General features: G+C 41.9%; 2 protein-coding genes across 11 annotated transcripts in view; one reads left to right on the top strand and one right to left on the bottom strand.

Annotated features, from left to right (window-relative positions):
- Fam13a (family with sequence similarity 13 member A) overlaps window positions 1-24,022 on the top strand; it is a 309,967-nt gene that overhangs the window by 275,424 nt on the left and 10,521 nt on the right. For all 9 annotated transcript variants that reach the window (XM_074041354.1, XM_074041353.1, XM_074041351.1 and 6 more), the window contains 7 exons: window positions 6,248-6,395; window positions 14,465-14,678; window positions 15,125-15,263; window positions 15,983-16,064; window positions 16,782-17,002; window positions 17,573-17,656; window positions 23,254-23,349. In XM_074041354.1, the coding sequence (XP_073897455.1) occupies window positions 6,248-6,395; window positions 14,465-14,678; window positions 15,125-15,263; window positions 15,983-16,064; window positions 16,782-17,002; window positions 17,573-17,656; window positions 23,254-23,349 (984 nt within the window). The remainder of the gene's footprint in view (window positions 1-6,247; window positions 6,396-14,464; window positions 14,679-15,124; window positions 15,264-15,982; window positions 16,065-16,781; window positions 17,003-17,572; window positions 17,657-23,253; window positions 23,350-24,022) is intronic.
- The window catches only part of Herc3 (HECT and RLD domain containing E3 ubiquitin protein ligase 3), a 162,493-nt gene continuing 140,051 nt past the window's right edge, over window positions 1,581-24,022 (bottom strand). Inside the window, exons 26-27 of one of the 2 annotated variants that reach the window (XR_012435616.1) lie at window positions 4,022-4,227; window positions 1,581-1,850 (exon numbers count right to left, since the gene is read on the bottom strand). Coding sequence is in view for 1 of the 2 variants with exons in the window: in XM_074041346.1 (XP_073897447.1) it covers window positions 4,208-4,227 (20 nt within the window). In the remaining variant the exon portion in view is untranslated. Of the gene's footprint in view, window positions 1,851-4,018; window positions 4,228-24,022 lie in introns of those variants that run through there. The other variant, XM_074041346.1, reaches the window with a different exon arrangement.

Here is a 24,022-nt window from a genome sequence, read left to right as displayed (position 1 = left end):
AGATTTTGGTTACCCTTCCAGGAATTCTGTTTAACTAGTATTTATTTTGTTTCAAGTCTACTATAGCACTAATTGAGGGTTTTTTCTTTAACTCACCACCTAGTTTTATCCTCTAACTGAAATGGTCATGATGACAACGGTTATTAATAGTGATTGCCTAAAGAAAGCCCACTGTGAGCATTTCTGTGCCCACGTGAATGGGTACAATAATTTTTTCAGTTTCATTTTCCATTAAGACAGATTTTGTCCTCATGAAAATTCTTCTTATAACTACTCAGATTCATATAAAATGATAGCTATTGGGGAAGGTGAGTTTTTCTTTCTTTTTGTGACTAGTATTTCTGTCAAAATTAGGAAACTAACCTTAGGCCTCAGAGCTACTCCTTTCAAGGACAAGTAGGTAGAAAGAGTTCTGTTATAGGTCAGCTTATCAAAGGCAAATCCAAGCAAAACCTTGACTTTATTTTTTAAATAATCAGTCTGTAGACTTATTGTACTTTGTCTAAAGACGTGTAAAGACGTGTGTTAAAATTGAACATGACCTTATCCCTTTGATGCATGTCTTCTTAATTTCTTTTAATTATTTTTATCCAAAGAAAGGGTCTGTTGGGATCTGAGATGAATATTGGTCAATGAGAGTTACATATTTCTCCTTGTTCTGTGGTTGGGATTAAAATTTGTATAGTGGCACACTGCAATGTTAAAAAAAAGGGAAGAGTCACTTTAAAATGCCACAAATGAAAGTAAGGTTTCTTCAGGTAAGTTTATATTTTAATCAGATATCCTGTCTGGTGTATAAAATGAGAAAAACAAGGAAGGGCCTGTGTTCCCTGGTTTGCAAGAGTCTACGTGATTTGTTCTTTCATGTTTAAACTCTTAACAACTGCACGTATCCATGAAAGTTAACACTACATTTTTTTCTTTTTTTAGCCAGGGCCTCGCTTTATAGCCTAGGCTGGCCTCAAACTTGCATTCCTCCTTGCCTCAGCCTCCTGACCGTTAGAATTACAGGCATACCCCACCACACCAAGCACAATGTCAACATTCTAAAAGATCCTATTGAAAATAAATTTATAGGGTTCTCTTACAATGGGGTGTATACCTTAAGCTTCAATTCAATGCCTTCTGGCAAGTCATTTTCTATTGTAAAAATGTTTTACGCCTCATATGAAATCCAGAGTACTCAAGCAGTACCCTTACAATGACTCTGTTTGTCGAGGAAGCAAAACAAGTAAGAATTATTGACTACACAGGAGGATATCATATTATGAGAGAGATCATTTTATGTCAGAATTACCGAGGTCAATAAAGTGTTAAATTCCTTCAAGATATTTTTACATTCTTTCTACTTTCTAAGCCCCACTGCTTAAGAGAGCTTAGAAGCATATCTTTGATAACAAACAGGACATTCATCATAAGCAAAAGGCCATTTCCCTTCTTCTTATTCTGCCAGAGAGAGAGAGAGAAAGAGAGAGGAAGTCAGTGCTTTCTAATCAAGACTGAGAATTAAATTAGTTATCACAAGATCTCGAATGCAAGCTTTTTTCTTCCCCCGCCCCCATCCTCCTCCTTCCCCTCTAGTGCAAGCTTTTATTTGCCCTAAGAAGTAGATTTTTGAAATAGCTCCATCAATAATTGCCAAAGGTTACCAAGGCCTTGTAGTTAACATGAATTTTGGAAATTTGCTATGTCCATTTTCCTTTGTTACCAGGCCAAAGAGTAAATGTTTATGGTTCCGTGTACTTCTCCAGTTAACACCGTGGTTAGCTCCTGTGCAAACTGCATTGTCCAGCATTCCCAGGTGTTGTCATTCCCAGCTCTGATGAATGTGTAGGCCACTTACTCATATCCTGCAGGGAGGGAGAAGGAATGGAATAAAAATTCACCAAGTCTTTGAAGCCAGGCAAGGGGCTGGATCAACAAAGTCTAGTGATAGAAAAACCAGCCCCAGCTGTACAGGGACAAGTCTTGGCAAATATTAGACCAATAGTCTCATAGTTAATGTCCCCTTGACCTGCGTGTGGAATGTCACCCGAGGCCCCAGGTGAAGTGAGCTGTCCCTGTTAGCTCCCTAACAACCTGTGTTTTTCTTTTATAACATACTGGCACTTGTACCTTCAGTGTCTGTCTTCCACACTAAATCCCATGTCTTGCTCACTCCTGAATTCTGGCACCTAGTACATGGTATATGTTCAATAAGTACTTGCCAAATAAATGAGTGGATGGAGAGGGGAGGAAAGGAGAAGTAGAAATCTCATTTCTTTTACCATTCCTAAGGGCTGTCTGTTTATATGTCATTTTCATTTGGTCTTCACAACGACCTTACAAAGTCTTATTCCTGCATCAGAGAAAAAGCAGCTAAATCTCAAAGTAGTTGACACACCAGAAGTCTTAACACTGGTAAAACTAGTATCTAAACTCAAGTCTGTGCCTCCAAAACCCATCCTTACCTGTTGACTGAGTTGTCTCCTCTAAGAACCCAACTGTTTATCTCAGTCTACAGAGATTGAGTGTGTTTTCATATGGGTGGTATGTTTGACAAGGATTTTGTCTGTGACAGCACATGAAGGACCTCTGAGTTGAAAATTATAAACTTAATTTATTCTCTGATTTAACTGAAGACACTAACCCATAAACATCAGAAGCTTAAAGCAAAAATATCGTCATGTTTTGGTATTTGAGACTACTCTTGACATGTTGACTTGAGTAATCAGGTGGGAGAAACAGACACTAGATAAGCAAGTAGACACCATTGCCTTGCTATACAGTAAGTTCTCCTAGGAGTGTGGACACGCCTGGCAAGGTGCCTTCCAACCAGAGCAGCCTTGATGTTAGCACATTGCTGTAGAGTCTGAATTGCTTCACCATGGGCACACCCCAACCCCACATACACATAAAACCATTGGTAGTCCATGGTGCAACCCCAGGCCAGGAAACCACGTCAGGTTCCCAGAACAGCAGGGCCAGAAATTGGGTTTTGGGCTTATTGTAGGAGCAATGGGCAAATTTTCTAGCAACCTCGGGGGTGGCCCAGAGCCCAGCAAGGCAGGGCCAAGTGGTACATGTATTCCATGACTGTGGGGGTACTCACTATGCTGAGTGTGTCTGTAAGCATGCCAGCAGGTGTCGGTAAACAGAGGAGAAGGGGTATGGCCACTGTTGTGCCTGGGATCAGCTGGAAAGCCTAGACACTCAATGGAAGTCAACCTAGGCTTACACTGCAAAGGAGGTCTCATTCTGTGCAGTACAGTGTGCATCCTAACCACATGTGCAAGATGGCCTCTCTTTGGCAGATTTGCAGGTACAGTGACCTCCTTGCTATTCCTAAACCATCTGAGTAATGACCACGCATCATTGAACCAGGCCCTCAGCACTGGTTTCCTTCTTCATGGAACAGCTCCCTGAATTTCTTACTTCCTTCACATCTCTGCTCATGTGTCACTTGAGAGGCTGTCCCTGGCCACTCAATCTAAAATAAATAAGACACCTCAACCACTACCACCAACAAGCCCTCTCCTGTTATTTTCCTTCATTGTCCTCTCATCTTTATTTACTGTCCCTTTCATGACTCACTTAGATACTTTATTTTGTTCGCTGCAATTTCCCCAGTGTATAAATAACTGTCCAGCACATATTCCTTGAGTGAATTAATGAGTATATGTTTATCATTGTATCTCTAGTCCCTGATATAATAGGCTGCACTATGCAGATTTATATAGTATATAATTATAGAATGCTTAACCCGGTATATGAGGCCTTTCACAGTCCTGCATCTGCTTCTCTGACACGCTTACCCCTTCCCATCCTAAGGGCTTGGCCATCCAGTGCCAGGGAAGGTACCACACCCCAACACCTGTCTGCACATTCATTCCTCCTCTTTCTTCTATATGAAGTGCCTTCCTCTACGCGTATCTGCCCCAAGTGAAAATTGCTGCTGCTGATTCATGGTGGACACACTAGTGACTCTTAGTAGATATTTTTTCATGACACATTTCAGACTTTGTTCCATCCTTTATTTTACCTCAAATCCAGTCATCTGTGCCTTGTCTGCCATTCCTCTTGCTAGCAGTTTGAGGGCCTGGCAGTGTTCTACTCATTCAGCTTCATATGGTGTCACACAACAACAGAAAGAATGATGGTTTCCATCTGTGTGCCTCTCCTGCTCCAGGCACTGGGCCATCAGCCTTGCTTGCATTCTCTATGGTCGTCACAAGAACCTTCCTAGACCTGTGTCATTAGCAACATTTCAAAGATTAGGAGATGGAGGCTCAGTGAAGGGAAGCACCTCAGTCAGAGCTAGAAATGTCAGAGCCACACTTCACATCCGGGTCTGCCTATAAGCAGCACCCATGTCCCCTTGTCCTTTCCATGGCATTACAGTTAAAATGAGTTAATAAGTATACTCCTCATGGAGAAAATACTTCCAAAGTGAAATCATATTGCTGTAGTCTTCCCTTTTTTAATGTCTCTGAAGGTAACAAACCCTATAAATCTTTGTTGAGAAATATTTTATTTACTGCATGTATAGCCCCTCCTCCCCCCCATCATCACTCTCCTCCCCCAAGCCCCCAACAGACACAATTGATAGGTGACTGACTGACCCTGTAACTTTTTAAAAGCCGAGCACCAGATTTGAGGATTCAGCCCCGGTTCACTTAAGAGTCAACTCAAGGGGGAAATAATTGTTGTCACATAAATGCATCATCTGGTTTGGTTTTGGTTTTTTCCCCTAACAGATAGCATTTTTTAAGTGTCTCAAAGCTCCAGATTTACTTGGCATTTTTTGTCTGACTTCAGTAGCTCATCATGACCTGATTGAGATTTCATTTTTGTCCCCAATGTGGAAAAAAAAAAAATAGCAGTCCTCACACATCATTTCATGGAAATAAAATAGTAAAAGCACTGTCTTTTCCCCCTGGAGACTTCAAAGTGGGTTGACTAGCTATTAAAAGTAGCTGGAAGTCTTAAATAGTGTTTTATTTTAAGTGTAAGAACATTTCTCCATTTATGAATTCACTTATGACTTCCAGATGTTCTTAGTTTTTATAATTGATAGTATATTTGCTAAAAATAAATTTCCATTTACTCCCAGAGAAATGTCTTATACAGATCTGTGCCACTTGAGAACTACACTTAGGTGTAAACGCTTTTATAAACACATTTGTTCATAATTTTATGAGAGCAGCAAGAGTGACAATAGCTTATTTTACAATATGTTACAATATGCCCAAAGAGCAAGGTTTCATTGCCAAAAAAATTTAATTTCATTGCTTTTTATTTTTAAGAACAAAAGCACTTAGCTTGAATATAAGCCTTTTGGGGAAGGTTTCCCCTTCTGTCAGATGTCCTAGACTGGTGTAGGTGTCACCAATGAATAAAACCAAATGTAGCTGAATACTTAGTATTCAGAGTAGATGCAGAGTTAAAAAAAAAAATGTGACAGTTGCATATTTGCAAGACATAAATTATGCATCACCAACTTGCCAGCTCTTGGCTTTTTACTCAAAAAAAAGTCATGCTCCCTGTGTAATTCTGGCTCCTTTCCAGAGTGTGTATTCCTTACTGCTAGCTGAGAAGGGAGGCCAAAGCCCCGTGCTGTTTGCATTTGTGTAACAGTTCTCTAATACCCGGAGTTCCTCCATAAATAGCCAGCTCTGCCATACCCCAGGAGAAAAGAGCCACAGGAAACCTGGGAATGTGCAGGTAGACTTACTGATCCAAGCCTGCAGCGGGAGGGGTGTGTCCTGTCCTGTCCTGTCCTGTCCGAGTCCCCAGCCTTGCAGGACTGTTTACCTAAGAGGCACAGAAGTCTGCCTGGGAATGACACCGTGTGGCTGCTCCAGCCATAGCAACAGCAGCAGCCGGCTTTTTGTTGTTGTTTACAGTCTGGTGAGCCATGCTCCTTTAAGGGAACACAAACTCCTTTCCCTCCTTCCTGGCCCCAGTCTGTAATCACCCAGGCTGCAGCCGCCTACAGCTATCAGGAGGAGTGACCGAAGGGAAATCATCTGTGTCTCTCCCTGAAGAAAAGTTAAAGGCATGCAGATAGACAGTCGCTTTGGGCAGGAGAGTGGCAGATAGTATCTGGCGGGGAGGGGGGGACAGCAAGCCATGATTCTGATTTCTGTGCTGGGTACAGGAGCAGCTGTGGCTTGGGAGGTTCCATCCAGAAGGTGTGGATTTGCTGCAGTCGTTTTGGGGGTCTGGTGAATAGGAGCTATTTGGGAACCTTGTGCTACCGTTGCAGAGATCCACCATGAAGATTCAGGAGCGTGCCAGTATTCCTGACACCAGGCAGCAGAGGAATCAAGATGCCGATTGCCTGCAGGACAGCTTTGTCTCTGAAGTGCCTCAGCTGGACCTGGCGGCATTGTGTGATGAGAAGAGCTGGGAAGGTAAGCGATCATTGCTGCTTGGATGGCTTAGCATAGCAATGCATAGAGAAATAACCGTATAGGGGACGTGTAACCGCCTGCCCGTGCACAGAAGAGCCAGAGCCTACACAAGTAACTGACTTCCTAAAGGATTCAAAATCCTTTACCTGCTTGGGAAGGTGTCACTTTAAATGTTGGCAAGGGTGGTTGCAATCTGAGAAAGAAACTCCATTGCCCTTACTTATCACCGTGTCACCTTGCAGTCTTTTTTTTTTTTTTTTTCTTTTTTAACTCACCAGGAGTGCTGACACAAGCATCTTTTCCTCCTAATAGCACCTGGTAGGGGCAAAGTGCATTTAGGATTTCCTTATTCATTACTCACCCCACCCACTCACTGCTAGGTGCCGGCCACCTTCCACCTCCATTAAACCTTCCTGTCTTTCCAGAAAGATGTTTGTTTGGCTTTCTTTGCTTCTTGGTCTGTTTCTCTAGATCCATTTTTTGCTTTAAATTCAGCGTAACAAACTGGGTTTGCTTATGAAAGAAAATACTGAATCACAGTGCTTCTTACAGAAAACCTGGACTTTGGTGTTCAAGGTTGGTTGTTCAGAGACTTGGTGAAAAGATTAGAATTGACTTTGAGGAAGAAGATGGCAGCCTGGTCACACCATTTCAGGGAAGAGACTGTGGCAGTTTTACCAGCTGCTCTTTTCATGAACCCTGTGCCGGCATCCAAACCTCAGAACCTGTATTGGTGTGGATCTGAAATAAGTGCCAGTGGCAACAACCAGGGAGAAATGGGGCTCCTGGTTGCAGTACAGTGGGGCGACTTCACACACAGACATCTGGGCTTGCTTCTCTTTTATTCCTACGTCTCCTTTTTTATTAACCAAGAAGTACACCTTACCTTAACTTAGATGAAGGCTAAAAGCGAGTAACCCTGTTATGCTCCCTGCATCCAAGTCCTTAGTGAGAACAGACTCTTTATTCTACTTCTCCCTCTTGTAATCTAAGAAAACTATTCTAGTTCTTGTCATGCAATTAGGCAGTAGACCTGGGATTTTTGTCAGATTGATCCAGCTCACAATACATTCACTGAGAAAAACAAATAAATAAGGTTGTCTTGCTTTGTTTTTTAATTCAAGTGATATATTCCTGGATATTGTTTAATTCTTTTTTCATTTTTGCATACTTTAAATAATTGCATGTGTTTTTAATCCATACATTGCAAACAACCTGCTCTTCTCTACCCCACCCACAAAAAAAAACCAAAAAAACTCATAGTTATCTCTGTTGCCCAAATAGAAGAAACAAGCAATAATCAAAATAAATGCTGTATTTGGGTTTTAACGATTTGATCTGCTATAAGGCTCTAAGATAAAAAGTAGGATTTGAGGTCAGAGTTTAAATTAAGCACATTCTCTTCCTTCTGGAATGGACTCATTTTTGATTGCTTTCATCTTAGTTAATCATAAATTTATGATCTCTCCCAGCACGTTTAAAAGAAGCTAATAGAAAGCTGCAAATTCTCTCCTGAGTGGTTGGAAACTATTTTACAATTTTATTAAAGCTATTTCATTACTTTAGAGAACTTTTCTCCAAATAAATAATAGTAATGTCAGGGGACCAAGATTTGATTCTGGAATTCTATGTAGAATTTTTTTAAAATGTTATTGTAAAAAAAAAAATTATGTTCCATTCCAAATAGGCTTGGGATTGTGTTACCTGTGTAATTTATTATATGGCTTTCTATGACTTTTTTTTGCCACTTACCACATTTGTTATTGAACTTGCATATCCTAAAAATCTACATGGATTTATTTCAAGGACACTTTGACCATTTGGTTGCTACTTTCAGTGACCTTTTTAAAATTATATGTTTATTTTTACTTACTAAATTGCTTTATAGCAACAATATAGCCATAAGTATGTCTAACTAGAGGAATTTCTGTATAAAGGTAGATAAAACAAGATCAATACGTTTGATTGCTAAATATGAGCTTTCTTTTTTATCATCAGTAACAAACAAACATAATGGTGACTTTCCAGTAAGGAATAAACTTTGTACTCATTTAAGCTGAGCATGTGAAACCAAGGCAACAAAATATGTAAGGGGAGGTAATAATTACCAAAACCATGCAAGCCGGTATCCTCTGTAGGCCTCCAGCATGGTTCTTAAAGCCACAGTGTACAGTAATTCTCTTTTGGGTTTGCTTGCTAGTTCCCTGTCCCCACACCACAATCAGACTCTCATTGCTGTGGAATCAGCTGAGGTAGTACATGGTAAACAACTCGCTGGTGGGAACCCTGCAGTTGGCGCTCCCATATGGATATGGCGTTCTCTGCCTTTTGGGACTTAGTGTCAAGAAAACAACAAAAGAGATTGAATCTGATAGGTAGGTTCCATGGGCTACTGAGAGTGGATCTGCCTTAGAACAGTGAGTGTGGAATCCAAGTATCATCATGCTTGTTGGCACACAGCTATTTGGGAGACAGATAGATGCGTAGACAGACAGACAGATGGACAGACAGACAGACAGATAGATAATGACAGATAGATGATAGGTAGATAGTGATAGGTGATAGATAGATAGATAATGATAGACAGACAGACAGATAGATAGAGAAATATGCTTTAGGGCACGTAATGTAATCTGTCTACATGATGTCATCATCAACGTCGCTGTCATCATCGCTGTTATTAGGGCTTTCACTCTCCAAAGTTAAATGACTCTGCAAATCAAATACTGTTCTGTTTTTGAAAGCTCTTCCAGTTACATTATGAGAATGTCTCCCAAATAGCTCATCCATGTTGACTTGGGGGTACTGTTTTAGGACGTATCTGGTTTTAAGCATGAACCTACTCTTTTTAGTTTGTTCTGAAATTAAGTTTAAAAGGGCATCTATTTATTTGGTTGAGTCAAGCCCAGGCTGACCTCAAACTCTTGATGCTCCTGCCTCAGCCTCCCAAGTGCTAGGATCACAGGCACGTCAGGCATGTACCACCACGCCCAGCTACAAAGGCATTTTTTAAAGGTCATGAAATACTTCATCGTCAGCTGCTTATCCACAATAACTTTGGACATTTTCTAAAAGAGTCCTGGGAGACAAGGGATCTAAAAAGATCTCCCAGTTAAACCCTCCATCATACATGTAAGAAAGCTGAGCTCAAACCGGGCAAAATGAGGATTCTTAGTCACAGAGTCAGTCCCCTGACTTCTAGCTGGTGCCTCTTTCTGGGCAGTGTTGTTCAGGCAGCATGACAGGCAGAGGATCAGACTGGTTGAGAGCCAGACTCCTGGGTTCAAATACTGCCTGTGTTACTTAACCAGCTCTGTGGGCAAGTTAATAAACCTCCATTTTGCCTGGATTTCTTCATCTTTAAAGAAGTGTGACAACACCAGAGAGTAACACTAATAGATACGGTAGTATCTGCTTAGTAACTGTGTTATAAGGGTCAAATGAGCTAAAATTTGCCAGGTGTTCCACACAGTGTGAACACATGGTAAGCACTCTGTGAGTGTTATTGGTTACTGTCTTCCACAAATATTTGTAAGTATAGACTGGTGGGGAGGGGGTAGAAATCAGCTTTCCTTGAAACTTGAGCCCAGTGACCATGGATGGTCCTAGACATAGAAGTGGACTATCACTTATACCAGGCCTTCCACAGAGTTCCTAGAACTACCTGGGCTCCCGACCTTGTTTCTTTTTTTGGTGGTGTGCTAGCTGTGGATTGCGAAATGTTGCACTTGAAAACATTCCAGCGGGGCCTCCAATGGGCCCCTTGATAGCTTTGTCCAGATGTTCAAGGTGTAGACAGGTGGGCAGTGAATTAGTTACTGATTATGCAACCGCACACAAAGGTGCAGATCCGTGGATCAAAGTCAGAGCAAATGGGGAAGTTCTCATTGGTTAAAGTCCTCAGCTCTGTCCCGTTTTATACATTTATAAATGATTTAAGTAGAGCTGTTGAGGACCTGCTTATTAAACTTGCTAATAGGGGCAAAGCAGATATATGAAATTTAAGGATTACATTTGGGATTGACAAAGCTGACTGTCAAGGTTCCTTCTAAATCTGGTAGTTGAAGACTATTGGAACAATTTTGGGGGGGTTGTGGGGGACTAGGATTTGAACTCAGACTTTGCACTTGCAAATCAGGCACTCTACTTCTTGAGCCGTACCTCTAATTCATTTTGATCTGGTTATTTTGGAGAAGAGGGTCTCTCGAACTATTTGCCCAGGGTGGCCTCAAACCACAATTCTCCCAAGTAGCTAGGATTTACAGGCGTGAGCCCACTAGTGCCCAGCCCTATTGAACAACTTAATAGGACTACCTTTGTTCTAAGGTTAAATTTTGGAACACTAAAAAAAAGTTACGAAAGGGCTCCATAAGAAAGGAGCCAGGCCCTAGCAGGGCCTACATTTTTCTATCTCTGGGATGTCTGAATCCCTCCTAGCACAACCAAGAGGAAAGATGGGCCTGACATCATGTCAAGCAGTAGTGGCTCTAAATCACACAGCTGGAAATGAAATGTGGAAAACATCAGCTCCCGTAATTCTGTGCGGAGTTCATAGAAATAAGTCATCTCAATAGCCACTCTTGTGTGAAGTAAGTGGGTTCAGCCAGCCATACAGAGTGACCGTGTCTCCATAACCACATTAGCACTACTCAGATTTGTGCCTTCGTCCTACAATGAATTTCCTTTATTTCCACGTGTTCTGTTGTGTCTGAATTAGAACTCCCCCAGGACCTACTCTTTTTTTGTTACTTAGGTAGCAGAAATACAGCTTTTATCGCTGTTATTTCTGACCTACTATGCCGTCAGCTGACCTGGATAGATTAATTTTTAATAGAAAATATGCCATAATTATATACAGAGTTCAATGTGACAAGACACATGACTAAAAGCAAAATCACTATACCCAAGGAATTCTGATTTAGAGGGAAAAAAAGTTCTTCTGTGGTGCTTTAGGATGGAAATCCAGTTTGAAGCCCCAGATCTTTTGTTTTCCCTTTGAGTAATTTTCTCGAAATATTCTTGTCTATTTTATTGCTCCAGAGGTGCTGATTAAAATATAAATTGTTTCTCAAAGTAGCGATTGGGAACAGCCAGTGAACACATCCTCAAAACTGGCTCTCTAGCCAGGCAACACGGTTGGACATGTTAGTACCACGTTGTTCTGATTTAGATCTTACTTGTTTTCCTAGTGAGTACCAACTATCCAAACTCAAACTAGCCTTGTATTTTTGCAATCATTTCAAGCTAAAAGGTGGGGCTATTAGTTTGATTGGTTCTTAGCTATATCAAACTATGTCATTTTATAAGTTTCTTCAATAAGATCCTTAACTTATAAGACTGATGGAGAGAATGACAGGAAGGAGAGAAATCATGAAAACATTTCATGTCACAGAGGTGGGAAACTTCACTTCTGTTCCACCTGTAGAATAATGGCAAAACATACCTTTTTATTGTCGTAAAAGTTGAAATTCACAGTGGCAAATCTCATTGTTGAATAAGCACATTTTCCCCTCCACCTCACCTACAAGCATTAATTAGAAAAATGCCACCCACAGGGCTAGAAAAAAGTTTCTTCATGTGTGTATTTCCTATGTACCACTGGTGACACTAGGAAAAGGACACATTTATTTGTTCTGTCATTAACATGATTGCTCAAAATAAAGCTGTGTCAACAAACAAGGAAACGGATCGATGGCCCTGTGCTAGCCACCAAGTGTCAACCGGAATTCGGTTTCATGATTTATATTTTATAGTGAATTGAAGATCACGACTTGTCTTTTATTGGAGACGTGTGATTAATGGGCACTCACTTTGCAGAGTGTTTTGTACACAGAGACCACGTAGTTGAAAACTTAAAGATTACTGGTGACATTTTAAAGAAATATTCTGCTAGATTCAGACAAATTAAAGGGCTATAAGATCTAAGGTAATATCTTTTCAAACCATTTTTTAAATGAGTAGGCATGTCAAGCTAACCTGCACACTTTTGTGTCAACATCAGCATCAGACTTTGTTTTGCCAAAGCCCTCTGTCCCCAAAAAGCTTCTTGCCCTCCCCCCAGGTGTTTTGCTCCTTTGCCACTCTGTGGTGAGGTTACAGCTGGCTGCATTGCTGCCTAAGCCGTATTAACCCCTTCTCTGTCCTGGCTCAGTGGGGTTTTGTCCTTACAGAAAGGCACTTATGAAATAGAAATTGCAATCTAATCAGGTCATCTTCTGCAACTTCACGCTAATTTTTAATTTTTTAGGAATTGCCCTCCACTCACCCTCTCCTTGCTTGTCAGTCCATTTTTTATGCTTTTATGTCCTAAGAGCTGAGCAGCTTACATCTGAGTCCTGCTTCTTAGCAGGAACACACCGATGATCACATTAGTTCAGATGGCTAGCCGATTCCCAGCCTCCAGCCTTAGCCACGTGCAACTGCCTCCACTTTTTGAGACAAAATAAATAAGAATCATCTGCCTTAAACACTTTCATTTTCCAAAATATTTATATTATCTGTATTCCTAGATAACTTGGTTTCCTTTAAATTTTGAGAACCTGTGGACCTCGTCCCATGTGAAATTAATTTTTTTGTGTGTTTTTCCTCTCTGTAACACTGTGGGGATTCCAGAAATTTCAGGCAGTCATTGCTGTTATCAAAAACCCAGCACATTCTAAATGGAAGCAATCATCTGAAAGTCAAGAGACTTAGTTTCTAGACCCAACTTCTGTCATTGATTAGATGTTTGTTCTGAATGTTCTTGAGTTTCATTTGCCTTATGGGTAATCTGCTGGATGGGACCACTCGTTTGCAAACCTGGCTGCTTTTAGAATCACTTGGACAACTCTTTGTGTGAACATGTGTGTATATGTGTGTGTGTCTTTCAGTCAGTCAGTCATCTCTGATCCTTTAGCTAAATATTCTGCTTAGCTGAGTGGAGTAAGGCCTGTGTGTCGGTAGTTACTTCTCTTTCCCTGTGTCACTGTGCAGAGTTGAGAAACCATGAAGTTGGATTATGAATGGAGTTAGACCTGGCTCTCACACGCTTGGATTGTAATTTGGTCTTTCTAGATTAAAAAAGCTGAATGTACACATATTTAAGACAACTTGATAAATTTTATAGCTTCATAGCTGAAAGAGCAACTCACAATTCCATGATTCAAACTGTAGGAATCCCAGAATTAAAGGTCAGGGGCAAATTCCAGCCTTAAAGGAAGTCAGTAGTCCAGGAGTACATTTAAAATCCAGTAGTACATTTAAGCTATTTTTTAATGCAGAGTATTACAAATGGAATACTGTCTGTCATCTGAGATCTATCTTTAAAATCTTTTAGATGATTTTTTTAGTAAGGAAAGGAACTTACTACAGTAAGTGGAAATAGACATTTACCCTCTTTCTTCCCAAAATGACAGGTCAGGATTTTATACTATGTTTTTTCTTGCAGATTATTGTAAGAATAAACCTCTACAAATAATTTTTGTAGAATAACCTCTAAGAATGACTTTTGATTAACTTATGTATGTTTCTCCCTCAAACTGTAGTCTTAAGCAGCCTCTGAAATTCCAAGTACAAATCACACATCAGAAACCTGCTAATCCCACCCACTAAGTAAAAGCACGCAGAAGAGCTTATGGAATAACTTAGCAGAAGTTGTAACCCCCCTCCAGAACCAGGATCTCTCAAAGCTGATATGACCGCTTAGTGGTTTCAATGAAGGATGTATAGCCATGGTGCCAAATGCTGCCTCCTTGACACACTGCTCTTCTTTTCAGTTACATCCTCACATGGAAAGGTTTTTTTTTTATCACTGTCTGCTAGGGATGCCAAGAGCACACCCTATTAGCTTCACTCCTTCCAGGCTGTTCCTAGCCAATTCTTTTTTGAAAGCAAGTGAGAATGGAGATAAAAGGTAGATAGATAGTGCCTATCAGATTTCGTGGCAATTTCAATTGAACGTGGTGTCCCTAGTCTGGACTTTATATCTAAAATGAAGAAACATTCAGTGGACAGCTTCCTAAAGCATTCAGGAAACTTGGAAACCAGCAATGCTTTGGAGTGGCGTTGACCTCTTACCCATTCTTTTCCAGAGCCTGTCCCTACCTTTTCCTCCTGGCAACGGGAGAATGTGGACTCTGACGAAGCCCGCCTGTCCCCGCAGGCTGGGCGCCTGATTCGCCAGCTACTGGATGAGGACAGTGACCCCATGCTCTCTCCTCGGTTCTATGCCTATGGGCAGAGCAGGCAATACCTGGATGACACTGAAGTGCCTCCATCTCCCCCCAACTCCCATTCTTTCATGAGGTATGCCTTTCTGGGTTGCTAGTAACCAAGTGCACTGTCCCCACCACCTTGGGAAAACCAGGATGGTGTTGGTGGCTGGTGGTTTTATAAGAATGGCGTCTGTGGAGGAACACACCTGAACTCCATCCTAGTGGTCTTTTTCCAGTTCACTGCAGCCCAGCTGCAGCAACCCGAGTTGAAGTTCTGTTAGCGCTTCCTTTCCAAAGCTGTCTCAAATGTAACTTTTAGATGCACAGTATCCAATTATAGATGTGAGTGAAAGAAAGTTAGACCCACTTGATAGGTGGGACACACAGAGCTGAAAGTCACAGAATGAATGAGTCAACTTCCTTTTATTCAAGTGGATGGAGGCTCTTGACTCTCCTCTGTCCACGCACAGCCCACAGCCCCTCCCAGCAGTCGGTGGCTGTTTGGGGGGCAGCTGACCCAAGTTGTGCCCCTCACAGGCGGCGAAGCTCCTCTCTGGGGTCCTACGATGAAGAACAAGAGGACCTGACTCCCGCCCAGCTTACCCGAAGGATTCAAAGCCTTAAAAAGAAGATCCGAAAGTTTGAGGACAGATTTGAAGAAGAGAGGAAGTACAGAGTAAGTTGTCCCCTCAGGGGCCTCTCCTCCTCCTGGCCCTTGATGTGCTATCATGTCAGCTACTCAGAGAAGTGACAAAAAGTCAAGGGAGATTTTTAGAGGGTCTCAAAACAAAAGACAATGAACTCTGGATAGTAAACCCTGATGAACCTTAGCCATCATGGATCACCATTTTTCTTGCACAAGCATAACCAATAAAAACTTACAAGCTTAAGTCTACATTTTGTAGATTTACCAGAGAGCAGGAATGGGGGGGAAAAAGCATTGAATGAATTATTTGGCTCACACTTAATTCAGATCCTCTTTCTAAAATGTCCTTATTGCTGAGCTCCTTCTATTCTGAGCTCTTTCCTTAAAGCTTCCCATTCAGGGGAAGAGGCTTGTTTTCATGGTGGTTAAACCCTACAGATAGTGGGAAGAAGTCTATGACCAGAAAGACCTAGCATTTTTGCCTCTGAGGAATCCTTTCCTACCTGAGAAGCAGGAGATGTTTCTTTTTTCCCCACTTCTCCCTACTTTATTCTACTATACTACAATAAATCCTTGCTAAAACTTAAATAAGTAACGAGATCTAAAGAAGGGTGATGTGCATTTACTCTGATAAATCACAGTTAATTCGTTATTCTGAGGGGACCCAACTTTGCCTTCCTAATTAACAAAAAATGCTTTTCCCTGCCCCCTCACTTCCAAGACATTTACTCAAGACTTCCTTTCCTCAGCCTTCTCACAGTGACAAAGCAGCCAATCCAGAGGTTCTAAAATGGACAAATGACCTTGCCAAATTCCGGAAACAACTTAAAGGTAGGTGAAGTTTTGAACCTGTGGCATAGCCTCTGCAAACAGGCCAAGGGCTGAATCCATCGTCTTGGGTCCCTCCAAGTGCCACAGCTAAAGTATACCAGGGTCCTTCTGCTCCCTGTGCCTAGGGCCAGCCTCCCATATCTTCCCAGATTGTCAACCACTGGACCGTGGATCAGCTGAGATGCAGATTCTCCAGCATTTCCTCATTCCCCCCATCACTCAGAGAATGATGATGGTTCAAGCTGTCACTTCCTAAGCACCTGTTTAATCTAAGGCATCATTTACCTAGAGGTGACTCTATAGCTTGTGTCAGTGAAATAATTTCAAAATGAGGTGTGTGAGTCATACAGAGAACGTCGGCCAACGGTTGGCCAATTAGATTAGTACGTATCTTTATGCACTAAGGGAACAAGGTATGGGAAAGTGTCTGCCCCGTTCTGAGAACAGCTTACCCTGATGTATCTAACACAAGGGTGTTAAAGAACTAGCGCTTTCTTGGGATTTAGGGTTTGGGAAACATTCCAGATCATCCAGGAAGATATTATCAGGATTTCAGGTTTTACATAATGATTCAGGGATTTCCACTGAGAGAATAATTAGATACTCCCTGGGGGAGGGGAGGGCATGGCTAAGCAGTTACTGACATCACAGAAAAGCAATTTGGCTTCAACAGACATCAATCCTCATGCATCTCCATTCCCACAACCTCTCACCCAGAGTCAAGACTAAAGCTGTCTGAAGAGGACCTAACTCCTAGGACACGGCAGCGAAGCAACACACTCCCCAAGAGTTTCGGCTCCCAACTGGAAAAGGAAGACGAGAAGAAGCAAGAGCTGGTAGATAAAGCCATCAAGCCCAGCGTTGAGGCCACGCTGGAATGCATCCAGAGGAAGCTGCAGGAGAAGCGAGCGGAAACCTGCTGCCCTGAGGACATTAAGGTGTGATGATTCTGAAGGCCCCAAGTGACCTGCTGGTCTTAAGTCACTGCAGCCAAGATGGTAACAACACCATCTCGCTGTTGAATCCCCACGGGCACGGGATGCCTTTTGAAACCTGCCCACCGAGAGAAAGACCGCAGTGTTTTATTTCCGGGTCCTTTGGTTTCTGACTACGAATTGAAAGCAGACAACTCTTGTGTAGCTCTCAAAATGAACTTGCAGTGGTTAGGAGATGGTCTGATGACTCCCTGAGGTAGGATTATAGACACACCTTTGAGACTCCATAAGCTGCAGCTTTAATCATTGCTTGGAACATCAAGCTCTGCCCAGTCTTCTACACACCTTTGTCCTTGCAGTCGTGTGCTAGGTAGATGGTGATGACACTGCAGCATTCCTGGCAGGGGGCAGGAGCAGCTCACTCCTGAGAGAGCTTTGGACAGAGCCAGGGAGAGGTGTTGTCCGAGGATTCTTGTTACCCTTCCTTCGTTAGGTTTGTTTAACTAAATAAAGAAGTTGGAATGTTCACAAATGTTTTCCAACTCTGTTACTCTTATCCCTGTGTTTATGCAGGATATGACCAAAGACCAGATTGCTAATGAGAAAGTAGCTCTGCAGAAGGCCCTGCTGTATTACGAAAGCATCCATGGACGGCCGGTATGTGATGCACTCACATTTGTAAGTGGGGTTCACTATGGTTCTGGCATTAGACACAGACGTTCCGTGGTCACTGTCTAGTGCATGGCGCTCCCAAATGGTTTTTTTCTTTACTTGGAGGATAAAGGAAGCTAGCTGTGTATTTACACCATGTCTAAGCTTTTTGAAAGCTTAGCCAGTAAGCATGTTCTGTTACCTAGTAGTCACTGAACTTAAATTGATTTTCAATGAAATTAAGTTTGCAATTAAAATTAAGGCACTAGCATCCTGTAGGGGGTGGGGAGGAGAAGATGGGAGTGGGGACTACAGGGTACCCATAGCCCTAGATTGAGGAGCCTTGCCTGTCTCAGGTCTGCCCCCATAAGTTCTCAATGGCTCTTGGCTTTCACATCCATAAATTGAAGGCGTTAAGCTAGAATGATGTGCCCTAAAACTCAGTCTCTCTGTAATGCAGTTGCAAGGGATATTTGTTTATAAAGGACTTCCAGGGCACTCAGAATAAAAAGTATGGCATCCAAAATATGGTCTTGCGTGTTCATAACAACAGGAAGTTTTGGAGGTGGTTTGCTATTCAGCAAGCATTTATTTAATGTTATTTAATGTTTGCCGTTAGTTGGAGGGGGGACAGTAAAGATAGGCTTCTGCTCTCTTTCATGAGGAAGACACCTTTTGGTTGGTTACTCTGTTCAAAATGTCATCAAGAACACAATATAACAGACTCTTCAAAGCAAGTGTAGGAAGCATGGGGTTCAGTTTCAGGGTGCAAAAAGCCTAGGTTTTCCTTTTCAAAGCCTAGGTTTTGACTTATGGTCTCAGCCATAGCTATATGGTTATCTTGAAGAAGCTCTTCTAAAGAAAGAAGCTTCCGATGACATACTAGCCTTTGGTTTGCTTTTTTTTATAGTGCTGGTAACTGAACTCAGGGTTGTTAGGATGCTAGGCAAGCTCTCTACCGCTGAGCTACATCCCCAGCTTCCAGTCGCTTCCAGTCTTGAGGTCTGTGAGGGTGAGGGCGAGGGTTCGGGGCCTTGTCCACCTAGCAGCATCCAGCACAAGACCTGCCACACTGCGTGTGCCTAATACCCGTCTCTAACTTGCATCATCCCTTGCACTTTAGCTCTGAATAGATCAGGTTTAAACTTTCCCTTTTTTTTTTTTTTTTTAAGAAAGTGCTAGCACTGATGGTGACTGATTTTTGCTGGCCTGTCCCTGCAGTGGACACTCTGGGGTAATGCGCATGTTTCAGCCAAGTTTTGTTTTAGATTTTTTAAAGGCATTAACCAAGTGATGAATGTTCTAGAGCTCAAATACATTGTGAAACTTTGTATGCTCTATTGGAGTATTGGGACAGGTAGAGGGGAACACAGGACCCCTTTTCCACTACAGGCTCAGGACTATAAGGGTGGAACTCATGGCTACCCGGCAGGCTTCATTGACTTTCTGTTTTCCTCCTCAAACGGTTCTTCTTTCCTTTGCATGGGTTCTTGGGGTGGCAGTGATAGACGAACTTCCTTGCCTGAGCTCACAGCTGTAATCTGGGTTGACCTGACCAGTTCAGTGGCTTTCTCCAGGTCGGGCAGATTCTCTTACTCCACCTGCACTGAGGCCACTGGCACACACGGAGCTTTGGAGATGCAGACTTAGATTTGGACCAGCTCTGTAGTATTAGGCTACTTAGGTAACCTCTTGGACCCTCATTGATAGACTACAAGTCTCTTATGGGTTGTCATGGGAACTAAATGACATCACACACACACACACACACACACACACACTTATGTGTCTATTTACCTGTAGGATGTCTGGCACTGAGGAAGAGGGGCGGAGTGACTTTGGGGATTGCACAGTAAATGATAGTTTTTGCTTCTGTTACAATTATATGTTCTACTGTCTGAGGCCTACTTCTGATTAAATGATTAAATTACGAGAAAGAATGTAATTTTTTTATCTCTTATCCTTGGGAATAGGAAATATTAGTTCTTGGCCCCGCCTTACTGCCTCTCAGATGGGTTTGGATGGTTCTAGCATCTCACAGGGCAGGGAGCAAATGCTGTAGGAAATATGGTTTCAGACCAGACTCTGTCTCTCTGGAGCACGATGCTTTAACCTCCTCTGGAAAAGCAGAGTTCACTTGATATCTGGCCAGGCTGAAAAGCAAAGAGTGAACTTTTAATTCTTGGATCTGTAGTGTTACCAGGGACCCTGGACTGTAAATATCATTTGGATAATAGTCTTCCTTGATGAAAAATAAATGTAAACTATCATTTCAAGTCCCAGGGTTTTCCCCTCTCAGGTGCTCAGAGCTCATGGGTTTTGATATGTGTACAAATTCTGATTTTAAATGACACTACTGTCATAATCACAGGCCAAGCAGTTACCTGCTGCTCATGCACGTTTTTTTAGCAACACTGTCTGTTTTAACAGAGCATGCCATAGACATGCACATGTGAAAACAAAACCACACATGGGGCCAGCCATGTTGGCTCAAGCCTGTAAGCCTAGCTACTCAAGAACCAGAGATTGGGAGGATGACGGTTCCAGGCCAGCTCTGGCAAAAAGTTTGGGAGACTCCATCTCAACCAATAAAAACTGGGCATGGTGGCACATATACCTGTCATTCCAGCTATGGTGGGAAGCATAAATAGAAGGGTGACAATCCAGACTGGCCTTGGAGTAAAGCAAGACCCTATCTCAAAATAACCAGAACAAAAAGGGCTGGGGGTGTGGTTCAAGTGGTAGAGCACCTGCCTAGCAAGCTCAGTGCCCTGAGTTCAAACCCCAGTACCGACAAAACAAAACAAGAAAAGGAACGTGATTCTTTATTGGTCATTCTTTCAGGGTGTCTTTCTCAACATTTAAGTATGTCATCAAAAGACCATGTCACAAAGAAATACAACAAATAATTACAGCTCACCATGTTACTTTGGTGCATATTATATTTTGATAATAAATCCACAGGGGAAGAGAACACCTTGCTTGACTAGAGCTTCTGGGCTCTTCTTGTGTCATTTCCTCATTGGCACAATTTTAATTCTGTGTTTCAGAACTATGGGGACTGACACAAGGTTGAACATAGGCAGGTTCACATTAAATTATAGAGTCAAATATAAATAGTATTCTTTTGTTAGCTGTTGTTTTGTTTTTTCTGATCTTAACACAAGCAGTCTACTATTGTTACTCTATAATGAAGAAAAGAGAGTTGCCATTTTCCAAATTAATGGGCCAAGAGTTCAACAGTTATAAGAACCTATCTCATTTAGTCTTGTAGTTTTATGATTCACAAGTGCACACACACACACACACACACACACACACGCTCAGATCGCTTTGTTTTCCTGAGCTGTAGAGGGAGTATAGTCTCTGTATAGTCTCATGTCTCTCTGTAACATAAATTCTCACAAAGTTGTGCTTTTGTGCCTGTATTCACAAGCAGAGATCTTTGTAGACTCAGCAGAAGCAGAGTTCTCAGTTTGGTGGGCAGAATTCTTTTATGAAGAAGACAGTTTGGTCAAGCTCTACTTTAGGACATGGCTACAGCACACTGTTAAGATCCTGCTCCACTCATGTCTATCTTAGTTGTCAACAGAAGGAAAACTCCACTGAGCATCAGAGATGAGTCTTGTCCTTGTCACCTTCCCCAGTACGTAGTTTTGTCAGCTAAAAAACAAGGCTTGTCTAGGGCTACGATGCCATGCATCTCATTTTGACTTTGCTTCCAAGTAAATATGTCACTCAGTCTACCATTCACTTTTACGGTTCTGCCCACGTAACTGCTGCTAAAGTAATTAGGGAAGTTTTATTTAAGGTTAAGAGAACCCTACCAAAAGATAAAGGGAAGCCAATGCAGCTGTCTAATCAGGGCTGGATGATTTCTGTTTAGGAGTTGCCACTTATTAAATGTGGATAATTATTGGTTAGTGTTCCCTGTGTGTTTTGAATTACCTGAATCTTAAAGAGTAACCAAAAAATAGAGCAGTGCAATCTTTATTTGAATCATTAGCAAACAGAGTGGAAATGCTGCCTTCCCACAAGATCTTTCCTATCTGTATATTATGTTGTTTTGAGTAGTGCACAAAAATACATCTTAATAATAACCCTGTTTCCATACATTGGAAAACCATTCATCACTACCACTTAAATGAAAACTAAATAAAGTTTTGAAAGAGGAATGAAGGACTTTGAGGAGCTAGAACACTACATGTTTGGCCTAAAGTCATCTCCAACCAATTATAGATTGTGGAAGATTTTCTGCTGTGAATTCTGCAGCTTACCAGCCAGGAAAGTGAGACTCAGAGAACTTCAGTGGCCACATTTGTTTGTCACATGCTTCAGAGTAGAATGGATGGGTCACATGAGGAGCCTTAGGAATTATGCCAAGTGGCTTTCCAGAGTGCCCGCCCTTACCTGCAGTCAAGGAGAGTTCATCTGTTCAGCCTTCTTGCCAACACTTGACAATGTCTGCCTTTTCCTGTGAGCTATTGTGGTTGGTGTCAGGTAGTAACACCTGTGGTTTGTTTTTCCATTGTTTTCATATAAAATAATTTCTGAGTTCCATCCTAGTCTTGGCAGTCATTTTTAATGAAAGAATTAATTTAAAACTACATTTTGTAGAAGCAAGAACATGCCAGCTGCCCTTTGATATTGTGAAAATGGGAGTCATAAAATAAGGGGTTATTATTATTATCATCATTATTATTGCTAATAACAGAAAATCCACAAAATGTTTTGCAGGATGGCAATATTTTAGCCTAGCTTCTGAAGTTAATTCAGCTGGCCAAGTGGCTCAAGTGGTAAAATGCCTGCTTAGCAAGCATGAGGCCCTGAGTTCAAACCCCAGTACTGAAAAAGAAAAAAAGAAATGGCTGAAGTCAATCCAAAGTGCACTTTAGTATTGATCACACTGAGAAAGGCAACAGAAGATAATCCATGATGAATAATCCAGAGCTGTCTTTGAAGTTAAAAACCCAAAAAGGAGAAAAATGGTCAAAGCTGAATACTAGTGCTGGAGAAGCAGCTCAGGGAAACAGGCTGACTCATCCCTATATTCTGTCAGCAAATATTCTTTGCATACCTACTATTTGCCCAAATCTTGCTTTTAAAAATGAAAGAATTTCATGGGGGAGAAATGCTGTAACTGAATTGCAGGATGATATGTATTAAAATAGAAATGTATGAGTTTTTTTTTTTTCTTACCTGAACTCAAAAAATAATAGTCATGTGGGAATAGCACCTTGGAGAGTTTTAGGCAGAGATTTTAAAATGATTATAGTGGGTTGGGGATGTGATTTGGAGGAGGGCACTGCCTAGCATGTGTGAGGCCCTGAGTTCAATCCCCAACACTGAAAAAAAATCATAGCTGAGGTTTAAAAAAGAAAAATACAACTGATGGGTGATATCCACTGATCTGCAGCTGAAGAAGCTATTTTTAAATATTTACTGAATAAATAATATTATCAGTTTAAATAAATTTTGTAAGAATAGTAAGACTTCGGTTGCATCATCTATATTTTCTCTTGGACCACAAAAGCCCCAGAGCAACAAAAGCCCCGGACAACTGGTAGCATGACCTGGAACAGTGTCTTGTTCTTGCTTTTCAGGTGACAAAGAATGAACGTCAGGTTATGAAGCCACTGTACGACAGGTACCGGCTGGTCAAACAGATCCTGTCACGGGCTAACACCATTCCTATCATTGTGAGTTTATGCCTCCCTGCCGTTGGTACACGAGCTTTCTGACTGGGCCTTGGCTACACTGACAGGGCCCTAACCTGCGTTCTCACTGAAGACCAGGCCTTGATAGTTTAACCAGCCATTAACATCTGTGGCCCACGTGCACGAGGAAATGAAGACATTATCAAAGACTTTCAAGATTACCTTCGCCAAAAATGAGCAGATGTGAAGCTGATTGAATCTTTTGTCCTTTTAGGAGACATGCTTTGGTCATGTACCTCTATCTGACATGTGCTAGGACAACTCCTTTCCCTCAGAGACAGAGCACGAGGGGACAGGGACTGTGTCTTCTCCAGGTTCTTCACTGCAAAGAGAGCCTCTCTGGTCTCGAGGGCCCTCTGTTGACAGTCTCAGTCGCTCCCCCATCCAAGAGAGGGATAGCACCCTTGGGTGTCAGACCTAAGGAGAATCTTATAAGGAACTTAAGTGATACGCTTCCTTGGAGGCTGTGGGAGTGGAAAGAAAAGGAAAGAGGCATGGTCACCATCCTAGGGCTTAGTTGCATTTGGCCCCTGGATTTGACCTTGTCAAGTGTAGGGATCAGCAACTTGCCTCCAGTTATGGGAAGCCTTTTTGTCACCAGCCAGTCTGCTTCTGTCCCTGAGCCAACCTCAGCATTCCCACCCCTGGCTGGTGG

The sequence above is a fragment of the Castor canadensis genome, chromosome 9, assembly GCF_047511655.1.
Source record: "Castor canadensis chromosome 9, mCasCan1.hap1v2, whole genome shotgun sequence".
Taxonomy (NCBI): domain Eukaryota; kingdom Metazoa; phylum Chordata; class Mammalia; order Rodentia; family Castoridae; genus Castor; species Castor canadensis.
Note: the sequence above shows the minus strand (reverse complement) of the source record. Positions and strands in the feature narration are given on the sequence as shown.